This window comes from Mustela lutreola, chromosome 14 (genome assembly GCF_030435805.1).
Source record: "Mustela lutreola isolate mMusLut2 chromosome 14, mMusLut2.pri, whole genome shotgun sequence".
Lineage (NCBI taxonomy): Eukaryota > Metazoa > Chordata > Mammalia > Carnivora > Mustelidae > Mustela > Mustela lutreola.
In genome coordinates, this window is record NC_081303.1 from 7,443,470 (window position 1) to 7,461,776 (window position 18,307).

The 18,307-nt window shown below is 40.8% G+C and overlaps 1 protein-coding gene across 3 annotated transcripts in view; it reads left to right on the forward strand.

Annotated features, from left to right (window-relative positions):
* The window catches only part of WDR64 (WD repeat domain 64), a 140,094-nt gene that overhangs the window by 102,733 nt on the left and 19,054 nt on the right, over positions 1 to 18,307 (forward strand). For all 3 annotated transcript variants that reach the window (XM_059146297.1, XM_059146298.1, XM_059146299.1), the window contains 6 exons: positions 1,609 to 1,739; positions 4,749 to 4,850; positions 5,872 to 5,941; positions 7,600 to 7,636; positions 8,404 to 8,534; positions 10,030 to 10,135. In XM_059146297.1, the coding sequence (XP_059002280.1) occupies positions 1,609 to 1,739; positions 4,749 to 4,850; positions 5,872 to 5,941; positions 7,600 to 7,636; positions 8,404 to 8,534; positions 10,030 to 10,135 (577 nt within the window). The remainder of the gene's footprint in view (positions 1 to 1,608; positions 1,740 to 4,748; positions 4,851 to 5,871; positions 5,942 to 7,599; positions 7,637 to 8,403; positions 8,535 to 10,029; positions 10,136 to 18,307) is intronic.

Consider the following 18,307-nt stretch of genomic DNA (forward strand, 5'->3'; position numbering starts at 1 on the left):
ATTTTTTAAAAAGATCTTATTTATTTATTTGAGAGAGACAGAGCTAGTGACAGCACAGTCGGGGAGGAGAGGGAGAAGCAGGCTCCCCGCCGAGGACGAAGCCCGACATGGGACTCCATCCCAGGACCCCAAGATCACAACCCGAGCTGAGGGCAGATGCGCAACCGACTGAGCCACCCAGGCACCCACAATTTAGTAATTTTAAGAGTTTATACATGATGCTCTGTCCCCTGTAAGTGTAAATACCATCTGTCCTGATACATTGCTATTACATCATCGACTCTATTCCTTGTATTGTGCCTTTTATTCCCAGGGCTTACTCCTTCTGCACCTGGAAACCTGTGTCTCCCTCTTGCCAGCTCCCATTTTGCCCAGCTTCTCACTCCCTTCCCCCTCTGGCAACCCTCAACTCATTCTTTGTATTTACAGGCTCAATTCCACTTCTGGTTTATTTGTTTTTTAGATTCTACTTCTAAGTGGAATCATACAGTATTAGACTTTCTTGGTCTGACTTCTTTCACTTAGCATAATACCCTCTAGGTCCAGGCATGCTTTTCTCAAATGGCACGATCTAGTCCTTTTTCAAATTTTAATTCCAGTAGAGCTAACACACACTATATTAGTTTCAGGCGTACAATACAGTGAGTGGGTCAACACTTCCTGTGTCACCCGGTGCTCCTCGCGACAAGTGCACTCCTTAATCCCCACCACCTGTTTCATCCATCGCCCCGCCCACCTCCCCTCTAGTAACCAGCAGTTTGTTCTCTAAGTTAAGAGTTTGTTGGGGGCGCCTGGGTGGCTCCGTCAGTTAAACATCTGCCTTCAGTTCAGGTCATGATCGCGGGGTCCTGGAATCAAGTCCTGAGTCTGGCTCCCTGCTCAGTGGGACGTCGGCTTCTCCCTCCCACTCCCTCCCTGTGCTCTCTCTCAAGTAAATCAGTATAATCTTTAATGGAAGGAAGGAAGGGAGGGAGGGAGGAGGAAAAAAAGAGAGAAAGAAAGTGCTCAGTGATCAATAGAAAAAGTTTTCACAGGGACACTGGACTCTTGATCTCAGCTCAGGATGCTGGGATCAAGCCCTGCATTCAGGCTCTACACGTGACAGGGTGTCTTCTTGAGGATCCTCTCTGTCCCTCTCCCTCTGCCCCTCCCTCTGCTGTGCACTCTCTCTTTCTCTCAAATAAATAACTGAATCTTAAAAAGTTTTCATTGTATACTATGGAGCAGAAGCCAATCAGTGAGTGAAAAGGAGGTTAATGAGGAGAATCATCCAATGCAAAAGATGTTCAAGAAGTCTGAAGGGCAGAGGAAAGATGGCAAGGTGATCTCACCGTTGGCTGGTCAAGGAAGAGTAAGTCAAGGCTGAGAGGAAGGAGTCAGTAGATGGAAGAGAGTATTTTGTTATTTTAATGAATGCAGCAAGTTAAAAAAATTTTAATGTAAAACTAATGCAATTTTACTAAATTTCATAGTAATTTATAATAGTAACTTTAAGTAACTTTAAAAAATCGTAAGATATTTTGTCTTAATGGTAGAACAAAAAAGTGTACACATAACATTTGTACAGTGGTTAGATACTGGTCCATGCGTCTGTTTCCTTCTTTCCAGAGTCCTGACATCAGTACGGAAGTGAACTGCATTGATTTATTACAAGTAGAAGGATATAATTTGATTGCTGCTGGAACCTTAAATGGTGTGATTATCTTATGGGATTTTATAAACCTTACTGTCAAAGAACTGTAAGTTTTTTTTTTAAGCAATATAAAAGTTGTACTGCAATAGAGCCAAAGTAACATTCAATACTTTTTTTCTTTTTTTTAAGCAATAAATAACAGTGGCAGACCAGTAATGATAACTCTCAAGAGAAGCTTTTCTGGAAGTTACACTCATGAGATTTGCTCCTGATATCCAAATCCCAGAATTATATGAATAAGATGAACTTTAAGTATTCATAATTCATAATTCAGATGCCTTGACTTTTACCCTTATCCCTCTAGTACATGCTTTCATGTGGAATCTTGTCCAAATTTATAACCTCAACAAAAAAGTTAAAATATGAGTCTTAAACACTAATCTCCCTGGAGCTTTAAAGACACATATCTGCAATTACTATCTGGGTTACCAACAACACCCTTAAAACCCCAAACTTTGTCCCAGTCTACCCCTCCCCCGTGTATCTCCTCTTCCTGTATTCCCAGTGACACCACCATCTATCTACTCAGTCACCAAAGTCAAATGGTAAGTGGCATTCTTGATGGGTTTCCAATGCTAACAAGGGTGTGGCATATGCAATTACATAAACCAGTATCAACCAATGAATTTTCCCTGAACCCATGGCCAAAAGCTTTATCCATTCCCTGATATCCATTTCTTTTTCTTTTCTTTTCTTTCTTTCTTGCTTTTTTTCTTTCTTTCTTTCTTTCTTTTTAAAGAGAGAGAGAGAGCATACACACATGAAATGGGGGAGGGGCAGAGAGAGAGGAGAAAGAAAAATCTCAAGTCGACTCCCCACTGAGCTTGGCGCTGGACTTGGGGCTTGGTCTCACAATCTCGAGATCGTGATTTGAGATGAAATCAAGAATCTGATGCTTAACTGAGCTCTTCAAGTGCCCTCCCCCACCTCCACTATCCATTTTGAAATGCTCTGACCATTGGCTGTAAAGGAAATAATATAACAAGGTATTTTTTTGCTATGGATGGGTCATAAACAATCAGCTCTCCCCAGTTGGCTATTTGGGCTGTAAACAGGAGCCATGCATGAACATCCTATGTCAAAGGAATTTGTAATGTTGTACTTTGAAGCATAAGATGGTCAAGAACCTTAATGAATGAATAAAAACAAAATCAAGACTATCTAAGCATTCAGAGGAAGAGAAGAGGCGTAAAAGAGGGAGAAAGAGTAAGAAAGGACAGGGAAAGAGGAAAATGCAGAAGACATCTCTGCCTCTTGACTTATAATGCCTTACATACTCCTTGTCCACTTGGATGCCATGCCTCTTTCCAGTCGAAGTCTGAGTCATTACTTGTAACCAACTTCTGAAGGGACATACTCCTTTCCTCTTTGGATCCTGAATTGATTCTCCTTTCAACCTTCTGTTGAATTAGCTCTTTCTGTAGCCCCTCCCTCTGCACCTCAGCCCCCCCCTTACGAGGCCCTGCCCCTGGAACATCCTTCCTTTCCTCCCTTTCAAACCTTGCCTTTTTGAAAGGCAAGGTTTACTTGCCCCTTGTAACACCCGTACCAACATGCACTGTGCCATTCTTTACCCTCTTATTAAAGCAGTTTTGCTACCACAGCTTTAGGAGGGAAGCCCCCCCAGGAATGTTCCAAACTTGAAGGAGGAGATGCTCCTTGTTGAAGGAGTAGGCATGTTGCCAAGAAAGGCATATAAACCCAATACCCAGTCAGAGAAAAATAACAGTGCAGTGAGCCATACATCATATTCCCTTCCCATGATAAGATGATTATACAAATATAACTGATTTAGAATCACTTTAGTATTTTGCAAAACATCCAATTTAGTGCATAACTGTTGAATGTAGCTGGGGCCCAGTGTAAAAAAGGCTCTCAAGTTGAAGGTGGTTTCCATATTGGTGGCAGAAGCCATCTCTACCTCTACCTCCGATTTGCTTAGGATCCCTTCACCAGTCAGGAGAAATAGCCTTTCTCTTCCTGTTCAAAGGCTCATGCATTTTTAGGTCCAAACTGGAAATTGTTCTTGCTGATTACTAACCATTCGGCTCACCCACACAACAGAAGAATCCAAAAAGTTCGAGCTCCGTACATCATCAAGCTCACAGGCCTTTCTTCAGAGCTTGATTCGCTCCCTAGGACCTTCCTCCATCACTCTGCAGTGCAAACTGGCAGAGGCAATTCCCACTAAAGGAAAAGGAATGTTTTGCTGCAAGATCTATTTTCAGTAAAGAAGGTTAAGTGTGACTTTAGGAGCCGATCACGAAGTACCACTCTAGGCAGCTGAGGGACTATCACCATGTTCCTGGGAACCAGCCCAGAAGGATGTATGGTTTGTTGGCAGCTGGGTTGGTGGGAAGTGAGCCATTAGAATAGGATCGCCCCTGAATTACCTGCTTGTCCCCTTCACTCATTTCTGTGCCCCCTGAGGTTAGTCCTATTTTATTCAAATTTGTCCCTCCATTTACTCAAAGAGTAGAATTCTATGCTTTAAATTTTCTGACACTTCAAGGAGCTTATCTATAAGCCCACTCTGACCTACAATTAGGCTGACTAGACCAGCTAATTGGGCTAACAGACATTTATTTATTTGTTTGCTCATTTGTTTCTTAAATTTTTTAAAGATTATTTATTTATTTATTTGACACAGAGCGATCACAAGTAGGCAGAGAGACAGGCGGGGCAGGGGAAAGCAGGGCCCCCACTGAGCAGAGAGCCCAATGCGGGACTCAATCCCAGGACCCTGAGATCATGACCTGAGCCGAAGGCAGAGGCCCAACCCATTGAGCCACCCAGGCGCTCTGTTTGTTTCTTTCTTTATTTTTATTTTATTTCATTTTGGATTAAAAGACTTTCAAACAGCAAATGGTCATAGTGTTACCCAGGGCCTCATTCAGGAAGACAGCTTCCAGCTCTATACCTTTGGGTTTTCTCTCGTGTTCCAGGACAGCCACACTGCAGGAGTTAATCAGCTCATCATGGCGTGTATCAAATGAGTGGTGTGAGTTGCCTGAACTTGTAAGTGTTTATTTTGTGAATGTGTGTTTCCTTCCAGGTACAGACCTGAAGATTGCTTCATTGTGGACCCTGATTTGGATCCCAAACGCTTTAGGATTAACAACATCCTGTTCCTCTTTCGAAACCCCGAATGTGCAAGGTAACTCGGTACCTACTGATGAAGAAATACTGCTCGGATATATGTAGCGATGTCCAAAGAGTTCTGATTATCCCAGAAGTTGCAACCAAGGGAGGACAAGTTGGCTGCCCTGTTTGGCTTAAGCTTTCTTCCCTGTTGCTGTCTTTTGTAGGCAGGGGGTCCCTGGGGATCCGCTTTGTGGATCCGCTTACCACGGCAGCCTCACACCAATCTCGAACACCAGTAGAGGAGACAGCAAATGCTCAGCTGACCACACTGTGGCCAAAATCGAGTTCTGTGAGCACTGACATGGGGCAGAAGGAAGCACTTGCCGGGCAAAAGTGACAGCCCCTGACAGCTGCTGTCACAGGAAACTGCCACTGAAACTGGGCCATGTCCACCCCTTTCTGAGGGAGCAGGACCTTGTTCTGTCCTCTTCATATATGCTTGAGAACTCTGATTTTCAGGCAACACGTAACAGTAAACATATCTCCTGGGAAGAAACCCAAAGCAGCAATGAGCCCGTATATAGAACCTTCCTTACCCCTTGACTTGAAATTGCCTTCTTCTGAGACTATTTTTGAAGATTTGATCCATATCGATCCCTGCGCCAGAACCTAGGCCACTTTCCAGCCCATTCCAGCAGAGCACTGCCGAGACGACCAGGCCAGGACTGAATACCACGGAGCAGAACTTAGCCAGGCTTCCCCGGGGCCCGGCTCCAGCCCGCTTCCTGCCATTTCAGGGTCAGCTTCTGGGACTGAATCTAGCCTGAGATTTGGGACAGGGCAGATTTTTATTTCCCAGACACGAGCAACAATCAATCTTAATTACCAAGGCTCCCCAACAGTGTCTAGCAACAGCAGACAGATGAACGTTGTAACACAAGGTATCAGGTGTGACTTCTGTCTTAAGGAAGTGGCTCAGGACCCCCAGATAATGAGAGAAGTGACCCACGGAAGTTCAAGCGGAGACAAGCACACTTCGGGTGTGATGGATTATCTTCACCTTTCCTCCTTGGGTTTCCTCCCTCTCCTTGTAGGAGACCGAGTCAGGATTCTGTGTGCTCTTCGTCCCAGTGTGATTCTAGTAAAGGTCCACAGAGTAGCAAGGTAAGCAAGGAATAGAGTGTATCTTCCTGTTCCACTCAGCGTTGGTTCAGAAATGGTGATTTGTCCCATGTGAACCCCTCCTTTGACAGAAGGTCAAGGTGGGGAAATTCTGTGTGTACATGTGCGTTTAAAAACTCGTTTTCCTAGAAAACAGTGTCTAAACTGTGCTCATCACTCATTCCCATGTTTGCAAGGCTTTCATATCTGCAAATCATCAACGTGTACTTATAAATAAAATAAATTTTAAAAATAAATAAATAAAATAAATTACAGATGCTTTTACACTTCTTAAATCATAAAGCAATTCTAGGCAATCTCTTTTGCTAAAAAGTAAACACATTTCAAGCACAACTTGTAACACGCTGGATTTCAAACTCTGTTCTCAGTCCCAGTTTTTATAGATTTTACAACATTACATCTCTAGGAGGATTTTGTTTAAAGGAGACTTTTTACCGCAAAACTTGTTTTAGAACCACTAGTTTTGTGGAAAGAATAAACTTTTAAGGATGTAAGAGTCAGAGAGACGGAACACTTCAATCCCAAGTGTTCCTTTTATTTTCTGACTAGTTTTAGAGACATCACCTCATCTCTGAGCTTCTGTTTCCTATCCGTAAAAAAGGAATAACAAAGCCTAACTCACAGGGCTGCGGACAGAACTGGAGATCACAGACACCAAGAACTTGGCATGCCTTACAGATGTGGTTACTCCTATCATTAAGCCCTACCTGAGGCACGAGAATGTGGCTCTCTAGGGTAATAAGAATGTTACCCTATTCGTGAACATGATGATCTCTGTGATACATTTTTTTCAGAATTAATTCAAAACTAACTGAAATGAATGCTTAGAGCCATCAAAAGAAATGAAATCTTGCCATTTGCAACGACGTGGATGGAACTAGAGGGTATTATGCTGAGCGAAATAAGTCAATCAGAGAAAGACAACTATCATAGGATCTTCCTGATATGAGGAATTTGAGAGGCGAGGGAGGGGGCTTGGGGGGTCAGGAAGGAAAAAATGAAACAAGATGGGATCAGGAGGGAGATAAACCATAAGAGACTCTTAATCTCACAAAACAAACTGAGGGTTGTTGGGGGTTCTAGGGGAAGGGATAGGGTGGTTGGGTTATGGACATGGGGAAGGTATGTGCTATGGTGTGTGTTGTGAAGTGTAAACCTGGCGATTCACAGACCTGTACCCCTGGGGCTAATAATACATTTTATGTTAATAAAAATAATTTTTAAAAAAACCCTAATGCTTAGAAATGTAAATTTAACAGAGAACAAAGGTGCTTGCCAGAAGAGAGGGTTGGGGAGATGGGCAAAATGGGTGAGGGGGAGGAGGAGGCAGAGTGTTCCAGCTGTAGAATGAATAAGTCACAGGAAAAAAAAAGATACAGCATACAGAATAGAATCAAATGGTATTAGAATGGCGTTGTATGGGGACAGATGTGAGCATAGCATAAGGTAGAGACTTCTCTAGTTGCGAGTTGTACACCTAAAACTAAAGCAACAATGTAACATTGTGTGTCAACTATACTCCAATATTTAAAAATTTTTTAAAAAGGAATATGAATTCCCCTGAAAAATCTACTCACCCAATGTATCTCATTTCTTTACAATGTCACAGAAATATTTTCTTGTTTTCTCCCCTAATTCAGGGAAGCAAACAGAGCATACACGACAATGAGGTTAAAGGTCAGTGTGAAATCACCCCTCCTGTTTGTAACAATTCCTTTGCAACAGGGATTTTAGGTTCTAGAATACTCTTAATGAAGGTACAGTGTGTTCTCTTTTTTAAAAAAATAGATTTTGCTTATTTATCTTAGAGGGAGAGAGAGCATGAGTTAGGGGAGAAGCGGAGGGAGAGGGACAAGCAGACTCCATGTTGAGCATGGAGCCTGACACAGGGCTTGATCCCAGAACCCTTGAGATCATGACCTGAACCAAAGTCAAGAGTTGGACACTTAACCTACTGAGCCACACAGTCACACCTACAATGTATTCATTTTGTGACTAAATATTGACATGTAAGATTCTGTATTCTAAGAGGTAGAATTTCCATTTTTAAATACTAATTCTAGATTTTTAAAAACCCAATACATTACTGAAACTCTTAGTCTTCAGCCCATTTCCTCAAACTTATACTTGATTCATAAGCCATTTTGGACATGCAAGTCTTACACTGGATTTATATGGACTTTTCGCTGTTATATACAGGGCAGAGGCTTTTGTAATAGGGTCAAAATAAACTTTTCAGGCTTTTCCATTGATCCAGGATTCTGTTTGTGAATGCTTTTTTGTCCTCTGCCCTGAGTGAAGTTTGCTGGGGTTGAGAAACATGTTCTAAGAAAAAAGAATGTGTTGGTTTACTATTTTCCTACCTGCCTCCTCTTTTATAGTCTATAAAATTTGAAATTCCAAGTATTGTAAACACTCACGGTAGCTCATTAACTTTTCTGTAGGTGAGCAACATGATGTCACAGCGGGACCGCAACAGCCAGTGGACAAGAAACATCCTGCAGGCATCGATACTCAGCCCCCTGTCATTGTCACCGCTCATGAGGATGGACACCTTCGCTTTTGGAAGCTGGAGGTGATGGGGCCCATTGCTTACCTGGAGCAGCAGAGAATGAGAGAGATAGAAGTAGTACTTAATGAATCCTAACCTAAGGTTCTAGAGTACATCCACTTCTAGTATTCTTCAACCTTTTAGCCAAATTGCTGACTTTGCAGCCTGCTCCCTGAACGTGCTATCCAAACTTTACAACAGGCCATTTTGTAACTCAAGAGGTCAAAACTACTAAATTAACTATTTCAAATCTTTGCTTTCTTTTTTTTTTTTTTTAAGGTTTTATTTTTAGGTCATCTTTACACCCAATGTGGGGCTGAAATTTATAACCCCCAAATCCTCTACGGACTGGACTATCCAGGCACCCCTAACCTCTCTTTTCTTTAAATCAAGCTATGACTACACACCACTCAATATTTCATTGGACATGTAAATAATATTAGAGGATATTAATGATATAGTAAAAGAATATAAGAACACTCAAGCGTTTGAATATCTATAAATTTTTAGTTATCCAAGCTATTGGAAGAAGTTATTACATCGTACTGTGTGTCCTTAAGTATTTTACCATGAAAAAATAACTTTTATTTACCAGAAGGTTTTAAATGACTTGGAGCAGAGTGTCGTGGAGTTTAAAGTTTGGAATATCAATAAAGACATGATGGAAGGAAGGAGGTAAACCTGGTGACAAGGAAATCATTAGAGAGGCTTGGGAAACTCAAGAAAGAGCAACTGTTCGCTATGGCAGAGGGTGGGACCCTGCATCACAGAACAACACAGCTCTCTGCTGGGCAAAACGCCCAAGTCTACCAGTAGCTTGTAGCTTCTCAGTGGAAAACCCATGCTTTGAAAATACGAACTATCAACAGCTTTCCCTGAGAGTACTGAAGTTTTGGAGCAATGCCAAAATAAGAGAGAGAAACAGAAGAAAGATTAGGTCCAAGTAAATCTCAGGAAACGAGTGGCAGGTGCAAATTCTTTCTTCCGAAGCGTGGATATTTATTCTCTATTACGGTGTCTGTGGAAGTCCTTCCTGGTGTTGACTTATCCTAAGAGATGAAAAACAATCTGCTGAATTTGAATCTCTTACAATTCCTTGTCTTGCGCCAACATTCAACAATAGATATTTCTGAAAAGGCAAATGTAATAACATTACTGCTTGAAACAAGTGAAGTACACTTAAACCTGAAAATAATGTTTGTTTAGAAGGAAAACCTGTACCCAGAAAAGAGGTCTGAGGAAGTGCATGGAAACAGTCATAGGAGACGTAAGAATCACTCCCAAGTACAGCGGGGGTCTGTAATGATCAGAGTCTGTTGCTCTTAATTCATAGTTGTTACATCTTCATGAATATTTCATTTCAAGGAAACCAGTCCCTACAGATAATCTCAGTTAGTTTTTAATCACAAAAAAGAGTATCCTATTCCAGTTGTAGAGATAATTTTTAGATGGAATTTTTAAAGAGAAATTTAACTCCAATATTAATATTTTATAGAATTTATTATCCTACTTTATTCAGGGAAAACTGCTGAAAAATATGCTGCCTTTCACAAAACATTCTGCCATTTCTCTGACATCGCTGTGTACGGATTTGTGCAGCCGGATACTTCTGACCGGGAACGTGGGTAAGTCCAGCTCAGGGCGTCGGCACCGGGAAGCTCCCCCACCTGCACGACCGAGAGGTGCAGACAGGATAACGCAGAGCTTTTATTGAGACAAAAGACTAAGAAGAATGCTTCAGCGTGAGAGAGTGTTAGGAACGGCTTGCTGAATAAATGGAACAATAAATGAGTGTCCTGACAACCTAGTCAATTCCCAGCTCTTTATTTAAAGCAAGACATCCTATTTTTTCTTCCATCTTTAAATGGGGTATGTTTTTTTCCCCATCTTTAAATAGGACTACCTGTTCCCTCACCTTACATATGGGAAAAGTATACAGTTTTCATTTTGAATCTTGGAAGTTATATTGCGTTAATCTTCATTATTAAGGGGAGTAATGGCATTAATTAGGAAAGGGATTCTTCTCAATAGGGGACTTTTATATTGATTGTTACAACTCATAGAGTTGGTCTTGACCGTTTCATGTAACACAATCCTCTCTTTTTAAAAAGAGATTTTATTTATTTAGAGAGAGAACAAGAGAGAATCTTTTTTTTTTTTTAAGATTTTATTTATTTTTTGAAAGAGAGAGAGCATGAGAGGTGAGAAGGTCAGAGGGAGAAGCAGACTCCCCATGGAGCTTGGAGCCTGACATGGAACTCCAGGATCATGACCCGAGCCAAAAGCAGTCGCCCAACCAACCGAGCCACCCAGGCATCCCTGTGAGAGAGAATCTTAAGCACGCTCCACGCTCAGTGCAGAGCCCCACGCAGGGCACAGGACTCGATATCACAACCCTAAGATCATGACTTGAGAAGAAACCAAAAGTCGGACACTTAACCAACTGAGCTACCCTGGTGCCCCAACAATTCTCTTTTTTAATGCTGTATTTTCTTTCTTTAATTGTTTTAAATAAATCCTGAATTTTCTTCCTTGTCATCTCTCCCAACTTTGAAAGATTATGTGTGTATGCATGCATTTTTGAATTTTACTAGTGTTTAATTTTAAGTTCTTAAAAAAAAAAACAAAACAACCAAACAAACAAGAAAAAACCTACCCAGTTTGTTACAGTTTATACTGAAACAGCATCTTTTCAGTTAAACAAAAGCTTGGCCCACTTTACCTTTCTTTTGTTCTACACCCACTCCTTCACTTACCATTGGCCAATTTCCTAAACTTGAGATTTGCATGCAAGATACTGCTGTTACCTTAATATTTAAATTTTACATCTTCTCCTTAAAGAACATTGTTCTCATTTCAAAACTTATTTTACCAAAGTCCCAACAAACCAGTTTGTGGCACCAATTAGTTCAGTCTTCTGGAGATTACAGAGAATTTTTTTTTATATTTATATTCAGTATAACCAGTAACTTTACAATATATATTTAAAGTTATCTTTATTTTATCTGGTCCTGTCCTGTATACTCCAATATCCTTATTCTTGAACTCTCTTATACGTCCATCTCTATGGTTTCTATCATTTCTGTTTACAGCCACCCAGAAAAATCTAAGGTCAAGCAAATTTATTCCTTTTAAAAAACATTTGCCTGCATATTTTTGCACGAACTGCACCTACTACGGCATAAGTTTTTTCTAGCAAAATACATAGAACTAATATTTGACATTATCTACAGAATTCTCAGACGGCATCTCTGTCAGGGTTACTAAGAGGGAACCCCTCATTATCACAGAGTCCTTCTGCGTCTTGAGGTTTGTGTTTTTTGTTGTGATCCAGATAACTAGAGTGGGGTGGGTTTGGGATCCAATCAAGCTTCAGCTATAGTATAATTAAAGAAGACATGTAGGTTATGACCTTAGGCTTCCTATTCCTGTGCTACTGTAGATGCTAACAGAGCTATGTAGTTTGCTGTCTAGTCACTGTTTTAAATCAGGAATCCTCGAACATTATTAGTTGTTGTTTTTTTGTTGTTAAATGGGCTTTTTTTTTTTTTAAATTTCAGCTTCAAGTTCACAGAAAAATTCAGTAGAAATTACAGAGTTCTCATACACATCCTGCCCTCACCCTCCCTAAAACAGTCCCCACCCCCCACTTTTTAAAAAAAGATTTATTTATTTATTTATTTTTAAAAGTGTGTGCATGGGGCGCCTGGGTGGCTCAGTGGGTTAAAGCCTCTGCCTTGGGACGCCTGGGTGGCTCAGTTGGTTAGGCGGCTGCCTTCAGCTCAGGTCATGATCCCAGCGTCCTGGGATTGAGTCCCACATCAGGCTCCTTGCTCAGAAGGAGGCCTGCTTCTCCCTCTGTCTCTGCCTGCCACTCTGTCTGCCTGTGCTCACTCTCTCTGACAATAAATAAATAAATTAATTAATTTTAAAAAATAAATAAAAAAATAAAGCCTCTGCCTTCGGCTCAGGTCATGATCTCAGGGTCCTGGGATCAAGCCCCGCATCCAAATCTCTGCTTGGTTGGGAATCTGCTTCCTCCTCTCTCTCTGCCTGCCTCTCTGCCTACTTGTGATCTCTGTCAAATGAATAAATAAAATCTTTTAAAAATTTAAAAAATAAAATAAAATAAAAAATAAAATGTGCGTGCATGCAGGGGCTAGGGGTGAAGGGGCAGAAAGAGAGGGGGAAACATCTCAAGCAGACTCCCTGATGAGTGCAGGGCCCAACGGAAGAGCTCAATGGCAGCGCCCTGAGATCCGACCTGAGCCAAAAGCATGACTGGGGTGCTCAGTGGGCTGCACTCCCCAGGGAGCCCCTGGCTGCCCCCACTTTCAATATCCTGCACGAGAGTGGTACGTTCATCACAGCTGCAGCGCCTACAACAACATGTCAGTATCATCCAAAATGCGTGGTTCACGCCGGGGCTGTGTGTATTCTACGGGTTTTGACAGATGTCCGGTGACAAATATCCACCATTCTAATACCTTAGAGAGTCGTTCCAGCAAAAATCCCCTGCGTCCTGCCTCTCCTTCCTTCCCTCCTCCCCAGCTTCTGGCAATTATTGACCTTTTTATTGCCTCCACAGTTTTGCTTTTCACAGAATTTCATAGTGGAAATTGCATAGTACGTAGCCTTTTCCGACTTCTTTCATTTAAGAAATAACCCATTTAGGTTTCCTCCGTGTGTCTTCATGGCTTGAGATCTCGTTTAATGTTAGTGCCGAGTAAGATTCCACTGTCTGGATGGACACAGTTTACTCATCCATTCACCCGCTGAAGGACATCTTGGTTACTTCTACGTTTTGGCAATAATATACAAAGCTGCTGTAGACATCTGTGTGTGTTTGTGTGGAAAACAGTTTTCAATGCCTTTGGGTATATACCAGGGAATACAGTGCTGGATCATATAGTAAGAGCGTATTTAATTTTGTGAGAAACTTCCAAACTGTCTTCCAAAACAGCCATACCATTTGGCGCTCCCACCAGAGATGGACGAGCATTCCTGTTGCTCCACGTCCGTCTCAACATTTGGTGTCCTCGATTTTTTGGATTTGGGCCATTTTAAAAGCCTTGTAATGGTATCTCCTTGTGGTTTTAACTTGCATTTCTCTACTGACATACAATGGGGATTATCTTTTCATATACTTTTTTGCCATCTGTCTATTTTTCTTGTTGAGGGGTCTGTGCAGATCTTTGGCTTATTTTTTAAATCAGGTTGTTTATTTTCTTATTGTTGATTTCTAAGAGTTTTTGGTATATTTGGGATAAGAGTCCTTTATCAAATATGCCTTTCACAAATATTTTCCCCCAGTCTGTGGCTTGTCTTTCTGTTCTCTCAATAGTGTCTTTTGCAGAGCAGAACTTTTCAATGTTTTAAAGATTTATTTATTTGAGAGACAGAGAGCACAGAAAAGGGACAGAGAGAGAAAATCTCTAGCAGACTGTCTACTGAGTGGGGAGACTGACTCGGGGTTTGATCCCAGGACCCTGAGATCATGACCTGAGCCAAAATCAAGAGTTAAACACTTAACCGATGGAGCTACCCAAGCGCACCTGGAAGTTTTCAGTTTTAAAGAAGTCCAGCTTGTCAGTGCTTTTGTTCATGGACTGTGGCTTTGGTGTTGTATCTGAAAAGTCATTGCCAAACCTGAGGTCATTAAAACTTTCTTCTAGTTCTATACTTACACATGTTACCCTTAGAATTGTTTTGAACTGGTTTATTTGTGTGCACGTTTATGTGGGAAAGGTGTAAGGTTTATATCTAAACTGAGACTTTATATCATGAATTGGTGTTGAATTTCATCAACTGCTTTTTCTATATCTTTTGAGTGATCATATGATTTTTCTTCATTAGCCTGTTGATGTGATGGACTACATTAGTTGATTTTTAAATGTTGCCCATGGTGTATAATTTTTCTCCCTTTTTTTAGAGAGATAGAGCATGAGAAGGGGTGGGGGAGGAGGAGCAGAGAGAGAGAGAGAACCTCAAGCAGGCTGCATGCTCATGCAGTATGAAGCCCAGCTCAGGGCTCGACCCCAGTGGCATGACCTGAGCTAATACGTCTTGGATTCAACTTGCTAAAATTTCATTGGGGGTTTTGTACCTATGTTCATAGGAGCCATTTGTTTATAGTTTTCTTATGATGTCTTTGTCTGGTTTGATATTAGGACGTGCTGGCCACACTGAAGAAGCTAAGTAGTGTTCCCTTTTGCTTCTATATTCTGGAAGAATTTGTAGAGAATTGTTAAGATTTCTTCCTTGAATGTGTGTTGGATTCACCATTAAATCCATTTTTACCTAATGGTTTCTGCTTGAGAATGTTATTAATTACTTTAATTTCTTTAATAATATGGCCTACTCAGATGATTTATTTCTTCTTGTGTGAGCTTTGGCAGATTGTGTCTTTTGAGGAATTGTGCTGTTTCATTTGGGTTATTAAGTCTGTAGGCATAGAATTCACAGATTCCTTTATTATCCTCTTAATTCCCCCTGAGATTTTTTTTTCTTAGTTAGCCTGGCTACAAGTTTATCAATTTTATTGATCTTTTTAAAGAACCAGCTTTTGGGGGCACCTGGGTGGCTCAGTCGTTAAGCATCTGCCTTTGGCTCAGATCATGATCCCAGGGGCCTGCCCCTCCCCTGCTGCTCTCTCACATGCTGTCTCTCTCTCTCTCTCTCTCTGTAAAATAAATAAACAAAACCTTGGGAGGAGAAAAAGCAGCTTTTGCTTTCTTTGACTTTTTCTATTGGGCTCCTCTTTTGAGTTTCATTGATATCTGCTCAGATTTTTATTATTTCTCTCCTTCTGCTTACTTTGGATTATTTTTCTCTTTTTCACCTAGTCCTAAAATGGAAGCTTGGATTATAGCTCTTTCTTTTTTTCTAACATATGCATATAAATTGCCCTATAAGCACTGTTTCTGCTGCTTTACTCAAATTTTGATGTCATGTTTTCATTTTTATTTAGTTCAAAATATTTAAAGATTTCTCTTGAGGTTTTTTTTTCTATGATCTATAATTTAGAAGTATGTTATTTCATCTCTACTTACTCTAGGATTTTCCAGCTCTCTTTTTCTTATTGATCTCCAATTTATTCTATTGTAAACTGAGGGCATTCACTATATGATTTCTATTATTTTCAATTTGTTAAGGTATAATTTATTGTCCAGAATGTGGTCTGTCTTGGTGAATGTTCCATGAGAGCTTGAGATTAATACATGTTGGATGCAAAAGCAGTCTACAGATATTAATTATATCTAGTTGACTGACGGTGGTTTTTAAAAAATATTTTATTTATTTATTTGACAGACAGAGATTACAAGTAGGCAGAGAGGCAGGCAGAGAGAGGGGGGGAAGCAGGCTCCCCACTGAGCAGAGAGCCTGACGTGGGGCTCCGTCTCAGGATCCTGAGATCATGACCTGAGCCGGAGGCAGAGGCTTTAACCCACTGAGCCGCCGAGGTGTCCACTGATGGTGGTTTTGAGTTCAACTATGACTTTACGGTTATTCTGCCTGCTGGATCTGTCCATTTCTCATGTCCATTTCTCAAAGAGGGGTGCTGAAGCTTCCAACAATAAAAGGGCATTATCTATTTTTCCTCTCAATTCCATCAGTTTTCACCCCACCTAACTTCACACTGTAATGTTAGGCATGTGCATGTTAAGGATTGAGGTCTTCTTGGAGAACTGACCCCTTTATCATTATGTAATGCACCCAATCATTCCTGATAATTTCTCTTTCTCTGAAGCCTTCTCTGTTTGAAACATAGCTGCTCTTGCTTTCTTTGATGAGCATTAACACGGCAGACCCTTCTCCATCCCTTTACTTTTAATCTATAACATGTCCTTATGTGTAAAGTGGATTTCCTGTAGGCAACGTGTAATTGGGTATTGTCTTTTAATCCACTCTGATAATCTCAGTCTAAGTGGCTTACTTAGACTGTTGACATCAAAGTGATTATTGATATAGTGAATTAATATCCATCATATTTCTTACTGTTTTCTATTTGTTACCCTTGTTTTCTGTTCTTACTTTTGTCTTCAACTCTCTTTCTGCCTTTTGTGGGTTTTTAAAAAATTTTTATCTATTTTAAAAATTTCTTTTCAGTGTTCCAAAATTCATTGTTTATGCACCACACCCAGTGCTCCATACAATACGTGCCCTCCACAATACCCAACACCAGGCTCACTCAACCCCCTACCCCTTTCCCTTCCAAAATCCTCAGTTAGTTCCTCATAGTCCACAGTCTCCCATGGTTCATCTCCCCCTCCGATTTCCCCCAATTCCCTTTTCCTCTCCATCTCCCCATGTCCTCCGTGTTATTCCTTATGCTCCACAAATAAGCAAAACTGTATGATAATTGACTCTCTCTGCTTGACTTATTTCATTCAGCATAATCTCCTCCAGTCCCGTCCATGTTGATAAAAAAGTTGGGTATTCATCCTTCCTGATGGAGGCATCATACTTCATAATTATATGGACTACATCTCCTTTATCCATTTGTCTGCTGAAGGGCATCTTGGCTCTTCGCACAGTTTGGTGACTGTGGCCATTGCTGCTATGAACATTGGGGTAGAGATGGCCCTTCTTTTCATCTGTGTCTTTGGGGTAAATACCCAGTATGCAATTGCAGGGTCATAGGGAAGCTCTATTTTTAATTTCTTAAGGAATCTCCACACTGTTCTCCAGAGTGGCTGCACCAACTTGAATTCCCACCAACAGTGTAAGAAAATTCCCCTTTCTCCACATCCTCTCCAACACATGTTGTTTACTGTCTTGTTCATTTTTGCCATTCTAACTCGTGTAAGATGGTATCTCAATGTGATTTTGATTTGAATTTCCCTGATGGCTAGTGATGATGAACATTTTTTCATGTGTCTGTTAGCCATTTATTTTTGTTTTAAGATTTTATTTATTTATTTGACAGAGAGAGAGATCACAAGTAGGCAGAGAGGCAGGCAGAGAGAGGGGCGGAAGCATGCTCCCTGCTGAGCAGAGAGCCCGATGTGGGGCTCGATCCCAGGACCCCGGGATCATGACCTGAGCCGAAGGCAGAGGCTTTAACCCACTGAGCCACCCAGGCGCCCCTCTGTTAGCTATTTGTATGTCTCCATTAAGTGAACATTTTATATCATCCCACTTTCTTTTAGCATAGCTTTTCTTCACCTATCAATTAGATCTTTTTAAAAATTTTTGAGTGGTTTCCCTAGAGTTTGAAATAGACATTTACAACTAATTTATGTCCACTTTAAAACTACACCACCTCAGTGGTAGTACAAGTACCTTATAATAACAAAGTATTCCTAGGTTCTCCTTCTCATCCCTTATGTCATAGCTGTTATTCATTTCAAGCATCTATAAGATACAATTGTCAAATATATTATTGCTGTTACTGCTTTAAATACACTGCTGTTAGTTTTTAATTTATCTTCACTTATCCCTTTTATTATGCTCTCCTTTTCTTTATATAAATCTGAATTTCTTACCTGTATCACTTTCCTTCTCTTTTAAGAACTTCAGGGATGCCTGGGTGGCTGAGTAGATTAAGCTTCTGCCTTCGGCTTAGGTCATGATCCTAGGGTCCTGGGATAGAGCCCCGCATCAGGCTTCTTGCTCAGTGGGGATGCTGCTTTTCTCTCTGTTTGCTGTTTCCCCTGCTTGTGCTTTCTCTCTCTGACAAATAAATAAATAAAATCTTTTAAAAAGAACTCTTAGTATTTTTTAAAAGATTTTATTTATCTATTTGAGAAAGACCATGCCTGAGTTGGGGAGAGGGACAGAAGAAAAGGGAGAAG